This window comes from Rhinoderma darwinii, chromosome 2 (assembly GCF_050947455.1).
Source record: "Rhinoderma darwinii isolate aRhiDar2 chromosome 2, aRhiDar2.hap1, whole genome shotgun sequence".
Classification (NCBI taxonomy): Eukaryota; Metazoa; Chordata; class Amphibia; order Anura; family Rhinodermatidae; genus Rhinoderma; species Rhinoderma darwinii.
Genome location: NC_134688.1, coordinates 445,688,035 through 445,703,089, shown reverse-complemented (window position 1 = coordinate 445,703,089; position 15,055 = coordinate 445,688,035). Strand labels below are relative to the sequence as shown.

The 15,055-nt window shown below is 41.6% G+C and overlaps 1 protein-coding gene across 1 annotated transcript in view; it reads right to left on the bottom strand.

The window, feature by feature from the left end:
• LOC142743586 (multidrug resistance-associated protein 1-like) overlaps positions 1-15,055 on the bottom strand; it is a 73,813-nt gene that overhangs the window by 37,599 nt on the left and 21,159 nt on the right. The window contains exons 4-11 of the mRNA XM_075854496.1: positions 13,466-13,593; positions 12,554-12,731; positions 9,040-9,294; positions 5,905-5,970; positions 3,542-3,679; positions 1,804-1,950; positions 1,616-1,700; positions 1,460-1,526 (exon numbers count right to left, since the gene is read on the bottom strand). Coding sequence (XP_075710611.1) covers positions 1,460-1,526; positions 1,616-1,700; positions 1,804-1,950; positions 3,542-3,679; positions 5,905-5,970; positions 9,040-9,294; positions 12,554-12,731; positions 13,466-13,593 — 1,064 coding nt within the window. The remainder of the gene's footprint in view (positions 1-1,459; positions 1,527-1,615; positions 1,701-1,803; positions 1,951-3,541; positions 3,680-5,904; positions 5,971-9,039; positions 9,295-12,553; positions 12,732-13,465; positions 13,594-15,055) is intronic.

Sequence of the window (15,055 nt, the reverse complement as noted above, 5' to 3'; positions counted from 1 at the left end):
AATTATTTGGTTGTCTCTACTCCAAATGCTATACAGTAATCTGATGGAGAATAAACTGTCCCCCTGTATTACAGGGGCTCAGCTAAGCGGTTAGGGCTGTGTTTGATAATAACAACCAGCAGAATTGTGAGTGCAGCTCTGGACTATAATACAGGTATCTCAGAACAAGTAAAAGATAAGTAATACGATGGGGAACATTTATTTGTACAGTAAACCTTTCTGATACTGGTATCTCTCCCTGTGCAACGTGCAGAGCTCACACCAAGGATATATGTATATATATATATATATATATATATATATATATACACATACACATACACACACATACACATACACACACGCAATAGGGAGGATCTTAGTGCACATTTTGATCAAAAAGTGTTTGCCCACCTGACACGACAAGGTGTCCTCCATAGGTGGGGACCTACTCTGCACATACACCCAGAACTGGGACTAAGCCTCCATATATCTGGGGATGGTAGGAACCAGAATTAAAAGTTAGAACAGCACATTCCAACAAAATAATACAAAACGTGTATATGTGGGCTTAGTCCCAGTTCTGGGTGTATGTGCAGAGTAGGTCACCAGCTATGGAGATCGCCTTGTTGTGGCAGGTGGGCTCACGCAATTTTATCAAAATGTGCACTAAGAACCTCCCTATTGTAAGTAGATTTATCAGTAATGCATATTTATTTATATTTAGCGGTTTAGGTTTCATTGGCGTTCGCTGTGTGCTATATATAGATGTAGTGACTTTCACAATTTGCTCAAGGGAAACAGATAGCGGATTATCATCACCCCACTGTTATCAGCTGATCTCTAAACGGTTTAACTATCATCTGTGCTCCCAAAATGCACTGCTTTCTGGCAATAAGGAACCAAGAGAATTCAGAATTTAGATTTAGACATAAATGAAAAAGAAAACATTATGTAACTCAAGACAAGTACAAAGTAAGCAAGTATTTACAAAGTTAAGCTAGAATTTAGGTAGATTTGAACAGTGCAATGTTGTACTAATAAAAGTGTAATTTTCCTTTGTGGTCAATGTTCACCTTTTAAATAATTAATTTCTTAATATATCATTACAGCAGTCGGTTTTTTGTTTTTTTTCTGATACAAGCACAAAATTCTCTGTGTATACATAGAGTTAAATGATACAATTCTAGGTGCCTGCAGCCACCACTAGAGGGAGCTTAGGTGCTTACTGTATACTGTTTATACATTGAATTCAGCATAGTCTGCAGTAAGCACCCAAGCTCCCTCTAGTGGTGACTGAAGGCAAATATAATTTTATTATTTAACTCTACGTCTATGCATGGAATTTGGAACTCTGTGTCAGAAAAAAAAACCCTAACAACCACTATAAGAGATTAACCAGCGCAGAAATTGGACCTACGTAGAATAATAAAAACAATATAATATTTAATGGTGGACAGTAAAAAAAAAATTCTCTTACTCTTTTAAAATAGAGGGTCCATTTGTTTCCCACTGGAAAGATGCATTAAGGAATCCAACTGCATGATCTGTAGTCATGATATAATATATTAAATAAAAATATGTAAGTAAAATCACCACTAAATAACAAACCTATTTTATAAAAATGTCTACTTACTTCCTTTATAGTTGGTCTCAATATTTTCAGGGGCAAGTTCTTCACCGCAAAGAAAATTTTGAAGCCGATTTAGAGAAACTCTAGTCTAGAAAAGGAAGCAGGCAACTTTGGGTTAATTCCTACCTGATTCACCCACCTCAAACTATTTAAGGTGAAAAAGACTTTTCTAGAAGTCTAAATCTTATTACCTGAACTACAGATGAGATCACTGTGGGCAAATCAAACAATGGAAGACGCAGGATATTAAACAACGAGATTGTAGTAAAAACCTTGGATGCCGTCAGGATATTTGCTTCATCAATTAAGAAATATACTCCAAATGTAGCAATGGAAACCTTAAAAAAAAAAATGGAGGTTTTGGACATTACACATCCTATACAATAATTATACTTATAAACGAATATGTAAACATTTAAGGGCTTTTTTGTGTTGTATAAATAATTAATAAGAAATGAATGAGAAACGCAGCACTGAACTTTACATAGATGGCTGATGGCTGAGTGAAGTGACCTCCCAACACAGGACTGTGGCATAAAATGGCCTTTAATGTCAATTATACTGCACCTCACTCAAACCGGCCTCCAAACCATATGTAAATCTGGTGATCAGAGCTAAAATAATTCTGATACAGAGCTCCTGACTACTGCCACTAGGGGGAGTAGAGGAGCTTACTATTTTATTGTAGATTTCAATGTATAAACAGTATGCAGCAAGCTCCTTAACTCCCTCTAGTGGGAGCTGCAGAAAGCCAGAATTGTATCATTTAACTGTGTATTTGCAGGGGATTTGGAGTTCTGTATCAGAAAAATGGTGCTCCAGACACTATAAAGAAATATTAAGAAATTAATTAGCACAGAATTTCGGACCTATTCAGGTTAATTAAAAAAAAAATAAAAAAAAATTGATGACGCTTTTTTTATAGTTATCCTAAATTTCTGAAAATCCGGGAGTGATGAGCTTTATTGCGGAGTACGATGAAGGAGTAGCACAATCACATTTGACTTTATATACAGAAGTAAAGACATATGTGGAACGCTTCTTAAGTAATTGCAGTATTTGTTTTTTTATGTACAGTCAAATTATTTTAATCTGCCATTTGATCATTCAGAAAATCTGATCATCCGGCACTACTTTTTAGCACAGAAGTGCAATATAATGTGACTTTTCTCAAGACGAGAAGGAGGAGATTGAGCAGAGAGAAGTAATAAGGATCGTCATCGGATTGAAAAATAAAGTTATAGTAGCAGATTTTGTGTTAAAGGGGTTATGCAGGGACCAGAAATTATTAGCAGTGTGCTCACTGCAGTATGTGAGTACACTCGCGAATATACATTCCGGTCTAGTTGCACAGCGGCCTTTGATGACGATACGACTCTTCGTCATGAGACCGGCCCCGCTTTACTCCATGTACAAGCAGTAGTGTAGAGTACAGCGGGTCAGTCACATGACAAAGAGTCGTATCATCATGAAAAAAGACTGTGCAACTAGACTTCCGGTCCCTCGCCAGCGCTATAAAAATCTCTGAGTTTGCGCAACGGGGGACCGAAATGTATATTAGCGATTGATACTGCAGTGTGCGCACTGCTAATAATTTTTGGTCCTCGCATAACCCCTTTAATCTTTTATTTTAGGTTAACGTCCTGAAGGTTTTCTGTCCTTACAAGTGAGTTGCATATACTTTTCTGTGACCATCTGATAATCCCGAATATTTGATAATCGGTCAATCAGGCACCATCGATCCCAAAGGAATTCTACTGTATACATTAGTGGGTCTAATATCATTTATCCAATGCAATTTATGTTGTATAATAATATTGAATTGAATAGGTCACTTGTGGGCAAACAATTTGACAAAAAAAACAAAAAAAAATTTTAGCAAAAAATTCTGATGCCGCTTTTTCAGTGAACAGCAGTAAGTCATCTTACCAGGAAAGGAATACAGGTTAGTGTCAGCATTGAGAATGTGGTCAAGTAACCCGAAGATTTTAGCACTTCCATTTCTCTTTCCCGAATATCAACTACTTTCCTTTGATAAGAAGGTTCCCAGGCGTACAGCTTCAATATCTGCAAGGATTCAGCAACAGATCAGCAGACAAACAGGAGCCGAGGTCAAGGATCTTAGACAGTAGGTTGTCCGTAATATACTGCATATATTATTTTTTATAGACTTCATAGTTTCATCAGTATCACATAAAGCTTGCAGATTTTTTATATCTTTTATTACTATCTCCCGTTGTATTTTTCCAAGGCTGTTGATAATCAGGTTGCCTAGCAACCACACGACTTTCTGTCTAGGAGACTACTATATGATTACAAGTAACTAGAGGACAATATTAAGATTTTTTTTTTGGGTTTAGTAGATTATATTATAATTATCAATTGTGTATTCGAACTTTGGTGATTAATCCCCCCTAACTAATATATGTAGCCACAAATTGTCTCCCATAATTCATAGCTAAGTTTAATATAAATTTTTGGGTTGAAAAGGGACAATTTTTTGGACATCCATTTTTGTTTGTAGGTCCCATGACAATAAGCTGATCACAGGGTGTCCCGCTGTTGGGACCCCAGCGATAAATTGTAATCTCTGGGGGAACCAAGTGTTCAATATTCCTGCAGCGTCACTACAGGAGAAATTAAGTATTAGGCTGGGTTCACACAAACTATTTTCAGGCGTAAACGAGGCGTATTATGCCTCGATTTACGCCTGAAAATACGGCTCCAATACATCGGCAAACATCTGCCCATTCATCTGAATGGGTTTGCCGACGTACTGTGCCGACGACCTGTCATTTACGCATCGTCGTTTGACAGCTGTCAAACGACGACGCGTAAAATGACTGCCTCGCCAAAGAAGTGCAGGACACTTCTTTGGACATAATTTGAGCCGTTTTTCATTGAAGTCAATGAAGAACAGCTCAAGATTACGGGCGTCAAAGACGCCTCGCAAAATGTGAGGACGAGCAATTACGTCTGAAATTATGGAGCGGTTTTCTCCTGAAAACAGCTCCGTAATTTCAGCCGTAACGGAGGCTGCCGTGTGAACATACCCTTAAATAGTATAAAATCGATGGCCTATCCATGTAATGCATGGACGTTTTGGGTCCTCCAGAGCAAGAGACGCTCTTTGTAGGTGATCTCTTCTCTAGTTTATAGATGTGGGTCATGCAAAAGGGACTCGCCTCTATTAACACAGAATTCCCAAGTAGTGTAAACGCTGCAGAGTTCTGTGCGGAAATTCCACAGCATTTACAGTAGCAGCAAAGTGGATAAAATTTAGAAAATCTCATGCCTACGCTGCGGAAAAAACCCTGCAGTGTAAACGTAAATAAATTGACCTGCGGTGCAGAATTGCATTCCACAGCATGTCAATTTATTCTGCGTTTTCGTTGATTTTCTGTTGCAGGTTTTCCCCAATGAATTCAATGGGGATGCAAAACCTGCAACAGAAAGCCAAATTTTGCGACTTTTGCAGTCAGCGAATCCGCCACAAAAATCGCAACTCATAAAAAAATCATACTTACCCAGAAGTCTCTCTTTCTTCCTGTAGTCCGGCCTCCTGGGATGATGGTTCATCCCACGTGACCGATGCAGCCAATCATAGGCTGCAGCATCACATGGCCTGCAACGTCATCCCAGGAAGCCGGACTACGCGCAGAGAAGAGGGAGGGGGTAAGTATGATGGGGTTTTTTTCTCCCCAGCGTTTTTTCCCGCTGCGGAAAATCAGTTCGAAAAACCTCACCAAAATGTGGTGCGATTTTTCGAACGGAATGTCCTGCGGATTCCAGGTCGGATACGCTGCGTGATTTATACGCAGCGTATCCGACTCGTGGGAACCCGGCCTTCCTTATATGGTGTTTGAATATGGCTTTCCTACACCAGATCACCCCTTTAAAGTAGTAGAAGGATGAAGAGTCACAGAACATTATACAGATGGGTCCACCCTTTACTTTGCTTGAATTTGGTTCAGGACTCCAATAAAACAAATACAATACAATGTCGCGACATGCTTGTAAAACCCTTGCCAGACTGTAACTCACATCACAACCACTGGGTGGCCACATAGAGACACATATAACACAGACATCTCGCGACAGAGTATTGCAAAATAATATTTAGTTTTTTTTCAAAGCTGGTCATCACACATCTCAGTATATGTTAAGATATGAGGAAAGGTAAGGAAGGACACATGTGTACAGATGCATAGGGCAGAGCCCCCATATATACATGAGCAGGGAAGAGTGATCTGTGCAGCACCTGTTTTGTCTCAGGAGTTAATATTCCGTACCTTTATTCCATGTAAGATTTCATTCAGTAATTTGATTCGCTGATCTTTACTCTTCAAATGACTTTTCTGTGGAAAGAAGACTAATTTATAGCTGCTGTTTGCTGAATTGGTCTTACATAGAGGCAGTATAACAAAATGTGCTTTTTCTCCATATATTATATGAATCTGTATAGAACGTTATTATGAGACATTTTTCCCAATAGGAAGCAATGAAAGGTCACATACAACGTCCTCTATTTACTTTGGGGACAAAAGCAATCGGAGATGTTGCGGCAAAATCATACTAAAGTTTTACTCTATAGCTCAATGTGACACGATTAGACTTTCTTTAGATAACGGTTTTACACAAAGTTAGGCGTATATGCCTGAGAAATCGCCCGACGGATACGCCGAACATAAAGCCCATACAGCTGCGTGGATAAGTTCGGTAGCGTAGAGAAACAGACAGGCCCATAGACATAGTATCGTATACTCCGTACACATGGCCCCGACATATGCAGCAATGTGCCAAACAGTTACATAAGTCTCCTATTGATTCACAATTTAAAAAAACAAAGTAAACCGAGTGTTAGATGTGTTTTTTGTATGCTTTCCCATGAAGTTAAAAAACAAGGCATGGCAACGCATACCACCTGAACATTTGACAAAAGAACAATTTTATATCCATTATACCCTATAGATCCATTCAGTGTTAGGCAGAGTTCACACAGAGTTTTTTTGGCTCTGTTTTTTATGTGAAAACCGCGCCAAAAAAATGGCCGAAATCCCCTCCCATTGAGGGAGGGAAAAAAAAACAACATGCTCTTTCTTGCGCGGTTCCTTCTCTGACCTTCTTTTTAAATCAATGGGAGGAAGAAAGCGTTTTTTGCCCGCAGAGCTCAATGGCTGCGGCTGAAAAAAAGCTGCGAAGAACGCAGAACAAAAACCGTGCAAAGATAGCGCAGGCAGGTCAAAATCTGCCTCAAAATTCCTGAAGGAAATCTGCCTGCAGAAAACACAGCATGTGAACATACCCTTAGGCTTCATTCACACGAACGTGACAAATTTCCGCATGTAAATCTGGTCCGTGTGTGTTGCGTTATGCACCAGTGTGCTTTGCGGGTGGCATGCGTTATTCACTCACTCGCAAAGCACTTTTTTTTTCAATGGAAATGATGCGCAAATTACGCACCGCACACGGATTTGCATCCGTGTGCTGTGCGTTGTTTTCACACACCCATTGACTTCAATGGGTTTGTAGGTGCGTGAAAACCAATATAGGACATGCAGTGAGGTTCACACAACGGACTCTCACTGCGTGAAAACTCCTGCATGTGTGAACAGCCCTATTGAAATCAATGGGTCCGTGTACTGCACGTGATTTCCACGCACAGCACACAGACGAGTTATACGCTTGTCTGAATGAGCCCTTAACGTAGTGAGCGTTTCGCTATGTAAATATGCCAAACACATAGCCTGATGGTGAACATAATCTAATGGTACTGGGCCATACAATATAATGAACTGCTGGGACAGATAAAACGATTTTATATTCTTTCTCAGCAATGACATATGGGTCATATATGAAAGTTTAGGTGTAGGCCTATATTGTCCTTGGCTGGGAAATCTCCACCTTTACCTTGCATTGGTGAGCCCGCGGGGAGAGGATAGAGCAGTCGGGAGGAGCGCTCCTTCATTACGTCAGTCCTCCGGCGATGCGAACGCATTGGTGAGCCCGCGGGGTGAGGAAAGAGCGGTCGGCAGGACGAGCGCTCCTTCACGACATCAGTTCTCCCGCACTGCGAACGCATTGGTGAGAAGTGGCCCGACAGCCCCATGTAGTGGAAACCCCCTGTAGTAGCGCCCCACACGCCTCACTTTTGACAGCGCTACACACCCTGGTCGAGGAGGGAGTCTCAATGGAGCTACCTACATGGAGGGGGCGTGTGGCGCTGTCAGCAGGGTGGGGTGTGTTGGGCCCTTTTTACAGCAAAGGAATCCCAGGCCAGTGCATCGGCATGCTCTGGCTTGGGATACCACTCCTATAGGGGGGATGTGGTACTATCTATAGGGAGGGGGGGGTGTGTGATGATCTACAGTGGTTTGTGGCACTATCTACAGAGGGCAGTGTGTGGCATTATCTACAGAGGGCAGTGTGTGGCATTATCTACAGAGGGCAGTGTATGGCATTATCTACAGAGGGCAGTGTGTGGCATTATCTACAGAGGGCACTGTGGCATTATCTACAGAGGGCACTGTGGCATTATCTACAGATGGCACTGTGGCATTATCTACAGAGGGCACTGTGGCATTATCTACAGAGGGCACTGTGGCACTATCTACAGAGGGCACTGTGGCACTATCTACAGAGGGCAGAGTATGGCACTAGCTACAGAGGGCACTGTGGCAGCATCTACAGAGGGCACTGTGGCATTATCTACAGAGGGCACTGTGGCATTATCTACAGAGGGCACTGTGGCATTATCTACAGAGGGCACTGTGGCACTATCTACAGGGCACTGTGGCACTATCTACAGAGGGCAGAGTATGGCACTAGCTACAGAGGGCACTGTGGCAGCATCTACAGAGGGCACTGTGGCAGCATCTACAGAGGGCACTGCGGCAGCATCCACAGAGGGCACTGCGGCAGCATCTACAGAGGGCACTGTGGCACTATCTAAAAAGGGGCTGCCCAATCTTGACATGTGTGCTAACTGAGCCGCTGGACAGCATTTAGCGACACTGAAACTGGAAAACTGGATTGTTGAAATAAGCACGTGGAGAAATATCTCAAATTTTAAACCTAGCGCTATTATTCTAGTAATGTAGTATTATTGTTATAGTAATATAGTGTTATAGTAGATCAAATAACTAACTGATTAACAATAATTTTGTATTCTATAAAATTTGAAAGTAATGCGGCCCGACCACTTCACATTTTTTCTATACGTGGCCCACTTACCCGGCCGAGTTTCAGACCCCTGATCTAGATAATATGCTCAGTATGAACCAAGAGATGTCCAATGACCTTATACGGTGCCACATGTGAATCCAAGGACAGGGCGTAGTGAAACATCTGCCCATCTATAGCTGCCCCCACAGGCCGACATAGAAAATATCTTCACGTAATATTAGAAAATGAAGGTCGCACAATACCTTTAACTGCTTAACTTTGGCAGCAATATATGCATTTAAAGGTATAATCAAGACCAGCACAGCGACTCCAGCCAAAACCGATGCTCCAAGCTCCTGCCACAGGAAGACGATAGCCATGAAGATCTGGAATGGAGCCGACCACAGCAGGTTGACATTTACCGTCAGGTCCATGAGCTGTTGTGCATCTGACGACATTAAGTTGACAAGTTCACCCGTTGTAAACTTTCTTCGAGTAGAATTGGCCAAATTTAAGGACTGGGAAGAAAAAAAAATGGTTAAATAAAAGGGATAAAATAAGTAGAGCACACCAAATAACGTATAAGTAAATCTGCATATTTCTATTAAAGGCTATGTTTACCGTGGCAACCAATATTTAATATTGTTCCAATGCATCTGGAGGCAAGTTTGCAAATCGTCTTGATTATAAATGATCCATCATTATGTGTCTAAAGCTCCTATGCAGATCTATGTGTCTCTATGGTAACAGACTACAAACAAACCCAGTGTAGTCTGATCCTATAGTCATACTCCCATCTGTCCCCTACCTTTTGCTAACCTGTGGAATGTACATAAGTTAGCAAGAAGTAGGGGACAGATTTTTCATTCTAAATGCATTTGGGAAAATGATAAAAATAGCGAAGATGTATATAGCCTTTAAAGCCTTACTTTACTGCAGTAACTGCATGCCATTGGTTTAATTACTTGTAGGAGACGTTATTTCCACCGGCTCTCCACTCCGGCTAATAAAGGGAGAACCCCAAGCTGGCGATTCACTCTACACTGTCCATAACAGAATATATGGACAAGTTTTTTTTTCCAAATGGACAATCCCTTTAAGTACAAGTAGCCACATACACATACATTAATATTAAAGCAGAATTCATGAGGAGCAGGATAAAACATGTAAGACAGTGTCATTAAAAGTAACATTTTAAATGTACCAAGCAATAAATGCCATAGCAGAATAATCTAGCTGACAGCTGGCATCTTTTGGGCTTTGCACTGAACCCAAGAAAGCAGCACAGTACAATGCCATCCACAGGTTTTCAATAATAAACTATTGTAGGAAGGAACGCAGGGAAGAAAAACAAGTATGAATCAGCAGTATGATAGAAGGGCTTGTGACTACTTCCTGTCATATGGTCCTGAAATTATTGATGAAATATATCATATTCATTACTAAGGACCCAGTGACATGCAGAATCAGGTGCCCATCTTCTGAAGACCAGGCTGATTTAATAAAAGGGTTCTCCTGACTTGTTAGAAAGTTCCCTTGACAAAAGCTGTTCACAAACTGTTCTTCTGCTGGGACTTTCAGCAATCAGCAATAATCTGTGGGAAAACCTGGCAGTACTTGGTAAATTTCCCTGCAGCGCCACCACAGGGGAAAATAAGCATTACACCGTGCACATTCACATCAATGGGTTGTCTGTGTAATGCAGGTCAGGACAGGTCTTCCAGCGTGAGAGAGACTCTTTGCCATTACTATCTACTCTGGCCAAGAGATGAGGATCCTGACCAGCGGACTCCCCTCTATCTCAGAATTCTCTAAATCGGGTGTATAAAAATAGGTTCTAAACAACCCCTTTAATACAGAGGGATGGTGTGGGCTAGTGCTGCGTTATCTGACGTATTATCCGCATTTCTGTTGACTATACTGAAAGGACAACTCCAGGAATCTGAAGATGGCAGCCATCACGTCTACTGGAGTCCTACAGAGTTATGCAGTTAGAGGTGAGGGATGCGTCAATGTATAACTATGGAAATTTGTAGTTCCAAAGCCGAGAAATGCTGGTGACCACCTCTGGGGGAGATGAAAATCTATTCATATTAGTTGTAACAAGAGGTATAACCTGAAGCTCCTGAGCCCCAATGCAAAATGTGTAACAGGATCCCGCGCTACCACGTGTCATTTATAATGCTCGAGTTGAACACTCCTTAGGTTTTGTGTACAAACTGTAATCTGAAAAGTTGGAGAATTCTTCTAGCCAAACCCACGGCGCTGTGTAAAGCTAAACATTAATGAATAATCTCGGCTGTAACCATCAGTGGTGCCAGTTACTTGACAGGGTGTGAGTCACAGTGGCACGCAATCTACACCCGGGCGTGTCACACTGAACCCACTGAACCGCAGCAGGGCACCTGATGGACAGCCGGCCACACAAAGGTTTAATATCACAGTACCATGCGCCTACAAAGAGCGTCGGATGTCTTGTCACTTGGCTCTTCTTTAACCCCTCGATGCCAGAGCAAATTTTGGCTTAAAGACAGTATATTTTTACATTTTTGCCTCTCCGCATTTCAGCAGCCGTCATTTTTTCAATTGTTTATTGACGTACCAATGTACTTGTTTTATAGGGTAGGAATTGTAGGGTTTTTTACGCACCATTTGGGTGTACATATAAATTAGAGTATAATTTATATCATTTTGTTACTGTGGTCATGGAGATACCGAATATTTGTAATCCCATCTGTATGCTATAATCACTATGACAAAGGCTATTGCTAGGGTGTCCTAACAACATGCTATCTAGATCCTCAGGGCTAACTGTATGGAGATTGCCCAGACCCCCTTAATCATGCTGCGATCACTATTGAGTACAGAGATCTAAAGTTTAAATGGAGGTACCTCTGATCCCAGCCATTACAGCGGATGCATGTTCCAATGCATCTGGAAGCAAGTTTGCAAATCGTCTTGATTATAAATGATCCATCATTATGTGTCTAAAGCTCCTATGCATATCTATGTGTCTCTATGGTAACAGACTACAAACAAACCCAGTGTAGTCTGATCCTATAGTCATACTCCCATCAGTCCCCTACTTCTTGCTAACCTGTGGAATGTACGTAAGTTAGCAAGAAGTAGGGGACAGATTTTGCATTTCAAATGTATTTTGGGAAAATTATAAAAACAGCCTTTAAAGCCTTACTGGGGTGCACGGGACGATCATGCAAGACTTATTCTACAGCACTGTAGAATAAGATCCCATAATGACTGTCGAAATAAGGCCTATTGGTATTCAATAAGGAGTTAAAGGGGAAATTCATTTTTAAAAGATTCATAGCAGAGTCTGTTTGTTTGCCTACAGTATCCTCTTCTGTAGCTCTAAGGAACAACTGGGTGCATTGATCTCTATGTATTCAGCTCTTTCTCAGTCCCGCACACTGATGCAACACTCTTTATAGTACCAGGCTCACCCCGACCACATACCCCATAACAGTCACGTGCCCTATGATAGTTATGCTACTGGTTTGTTTCCATCTCTCTACCAGTTTTGGGCCAGGTCAGGATGTTGGGAGTTCAAGGACGTCCGTTGCCGGATGGTTTTACTGTATTGATTATGAAATGGTACCAACATATTATGCAGAACTGTTTACAGAGGGGAACATTTATGAAGAATTGCTGTTTTGCAGGCATAAACTGTACAAGGCAAGTAAAAAAAAAAAGACAATGAAAAATGAATACATTTAGACAATTTGCTGTAGTCCGACATAAACCGATGATGTCATTCACCTTTTTATATATGATTCCAGCGACGGCAGTTTTTATCTTCACCGCAGACAACATATTAAATCGTTGGTAAAGCTGTAGGATAAATGTCTGCAGGATGGTAACTACAAGAAGTGCAAGTGCTAACAGATAGCCAGTCCTGACCCCCTCCGAGCGGTCCTCACAGAAAGCAATCATTCTCCTGTGAACAGTAAGTAGTCTGTATTCAGCATCAAACAGTGGAATAGACAAATTTACAGAACAAATATTACGACAGGCTTAAAAACAGGTTGTTTGTCATGGATGAAATGGTATGATATGTCATCTAGGGAACTGTATGTATAACAATGATTTTTCATAAAAATTTAAATTTCCTGAATCCACCCGAATCGAGGCGAAAGGAAAAAGGATTATCAGATAATTGTCACATATATGGCATATGTGCCGATTATCTGATCATCTTCCTTTCCTTTTGTCTGTAGTTTATAACCATTTTATCGCTGCAATGGAAATCAATTCTCCATGCACTGACTTCTTGGTGAGTGATTGCTGACCTTATACATATCAGACCATCTGAACAAGCAGAGATGCAGTGTAAAGCATGGTGGAAGGTCAGAGCAGCAGTCAGATCTTCTGAATAGACTTGAAGTGAATTTCGGACTAGCATGTATATACAGTATATTACCCTGGGAGCAATGTTATGACCTTAATCACCAGGATATGCCATGGATGTCTGATGGATTCTGGTCCCACACTTATGATAAGAACAAGGGCCCCTCGACACCATCCCACCTGGTGTAGTGGTCACGGCATCTAGGCGTAGAATGAATGGAGAGGTTGCCAAGAGATGTGCCCAGCTCTCTCCATTGACTTCTATGGGAGTTACAGAAATGACGAGCATGTGTGCAAATGAATCCAATCCAACATTTCACTCACTTCAATATCTGAGGGCTTGTAAACGCCAGGAGATCAGCAACTACTTTCATGAGGGCCACTCGGATAAGTGAGTGCTTGAATGTGTTCCATAATGCCCAAACCAAAGATACCCTCCTGGACCCAGAATCCTGGGAAAAAAAAAGAGAGAAAAGCCACTTTTATAAGGGAAGTAATAATGTGATACATATTGTAGCCATAACAAAAGGACGGAAGGCCTTACATCAATGTATGTTCTTTTTTTATGTTTTTTTGCTGCAACTGATCTGAATATAGCTGCTTTCAAAATTCTGCTAGTTGCCCTTGGAAACAGACAGCATTGAGTAACTGTCACCTGAGATCCCACAATGCACTGCTCTGCGTAAAACTAAACAAGGGCTCCTGGTTTATTTATTTAACAAAAACTTGGTATTCTGGCCCTTAGTTATTAGTGAATTTTGTAGCCCTAAAATGTCAGGACACAGCCACATGCTGCGGCCACACAGACAGGGATTCCACTGTGCCGGGTACAGGTACTGAACTGAGGGGCACCTTTGTTTTGCTGAACAATTGGATCACAGGTTTAGGACACCCACCAATGGGCCATCAATGTTAACTCCTTAACGCCGAAGGACGGATATATCCGTCCTCTGCAGCTGCTAGTTCGCGCAGGAGGACGGATATATCCGTCCTGTGATGGCGCGGGTACTGAGACTGTACCCACGCGATCAGAGGCAGGAGCACGGCTGTTATACACAGCCTGGCTCCTACTGCAACTGCCGGAATCGAAGCGCGCGCCGATTCCGGCAGTTTAACCCATTAAATGCCGCTGTCAATAGTGACAGCGGCATTTAATGTGTTTGACAGAGGGGGGAGCTCCCTCTGTCACCCGATCGGCGCCCCCGCAAACAAATCGCGGGTCGCCGTCGGGTTTCCATGACAGCCGGGGGTCTAACAAAGACCCCCAGGTCTGCCTTCAGCATCTGCCTGTTAGGCGATGCCGGAGGCATGACCTAATAGGTTGCCTGTCAGTTTTACACTGACAGGCAATAATGCTTTGGTATACTAAGTATACCAAAGCATTATATATGCGATCGGCACATCGCATAGTGAAGTCCCCTGGTGGGACTAAAAAAAAAAATGTAAAACAGTTAAATAAAGTTTGTGAAAAAAAAATAAAAATAATTACAGTCAAAGTCAAATAAAACTACTTTTTTGGCCCAAAAAGTGGTTTTATTTAGTAAAACGGTCAAAACAAATCACACATACACATATATGGTATCCCAGCGATCGTAACAACTTGACCAATAAAATGAACACATTAATTAAACCGCCGGATGAACGGCGTCCAAAGAAAACGCAAAAAACAACGTCAAAATTCTCTCTTTTCTCCGATTCCCCCCATAAAAAATAAAATAAAAGTTAATCTATAAGTCCTATGTACCCCAAAATAGTACTAATGAAAACTACACATTGGCCCGCAAAAATCAAGCCCCCATACGGCCACATCGACGGAAAAATAAAAACGTTACGGCTCTTGGAATGCAACCATGAAAAAACAAAAAATAATCCTTGGTCATTAACGTGCAAAATGGCCCGGTCATTAAGGGGTTA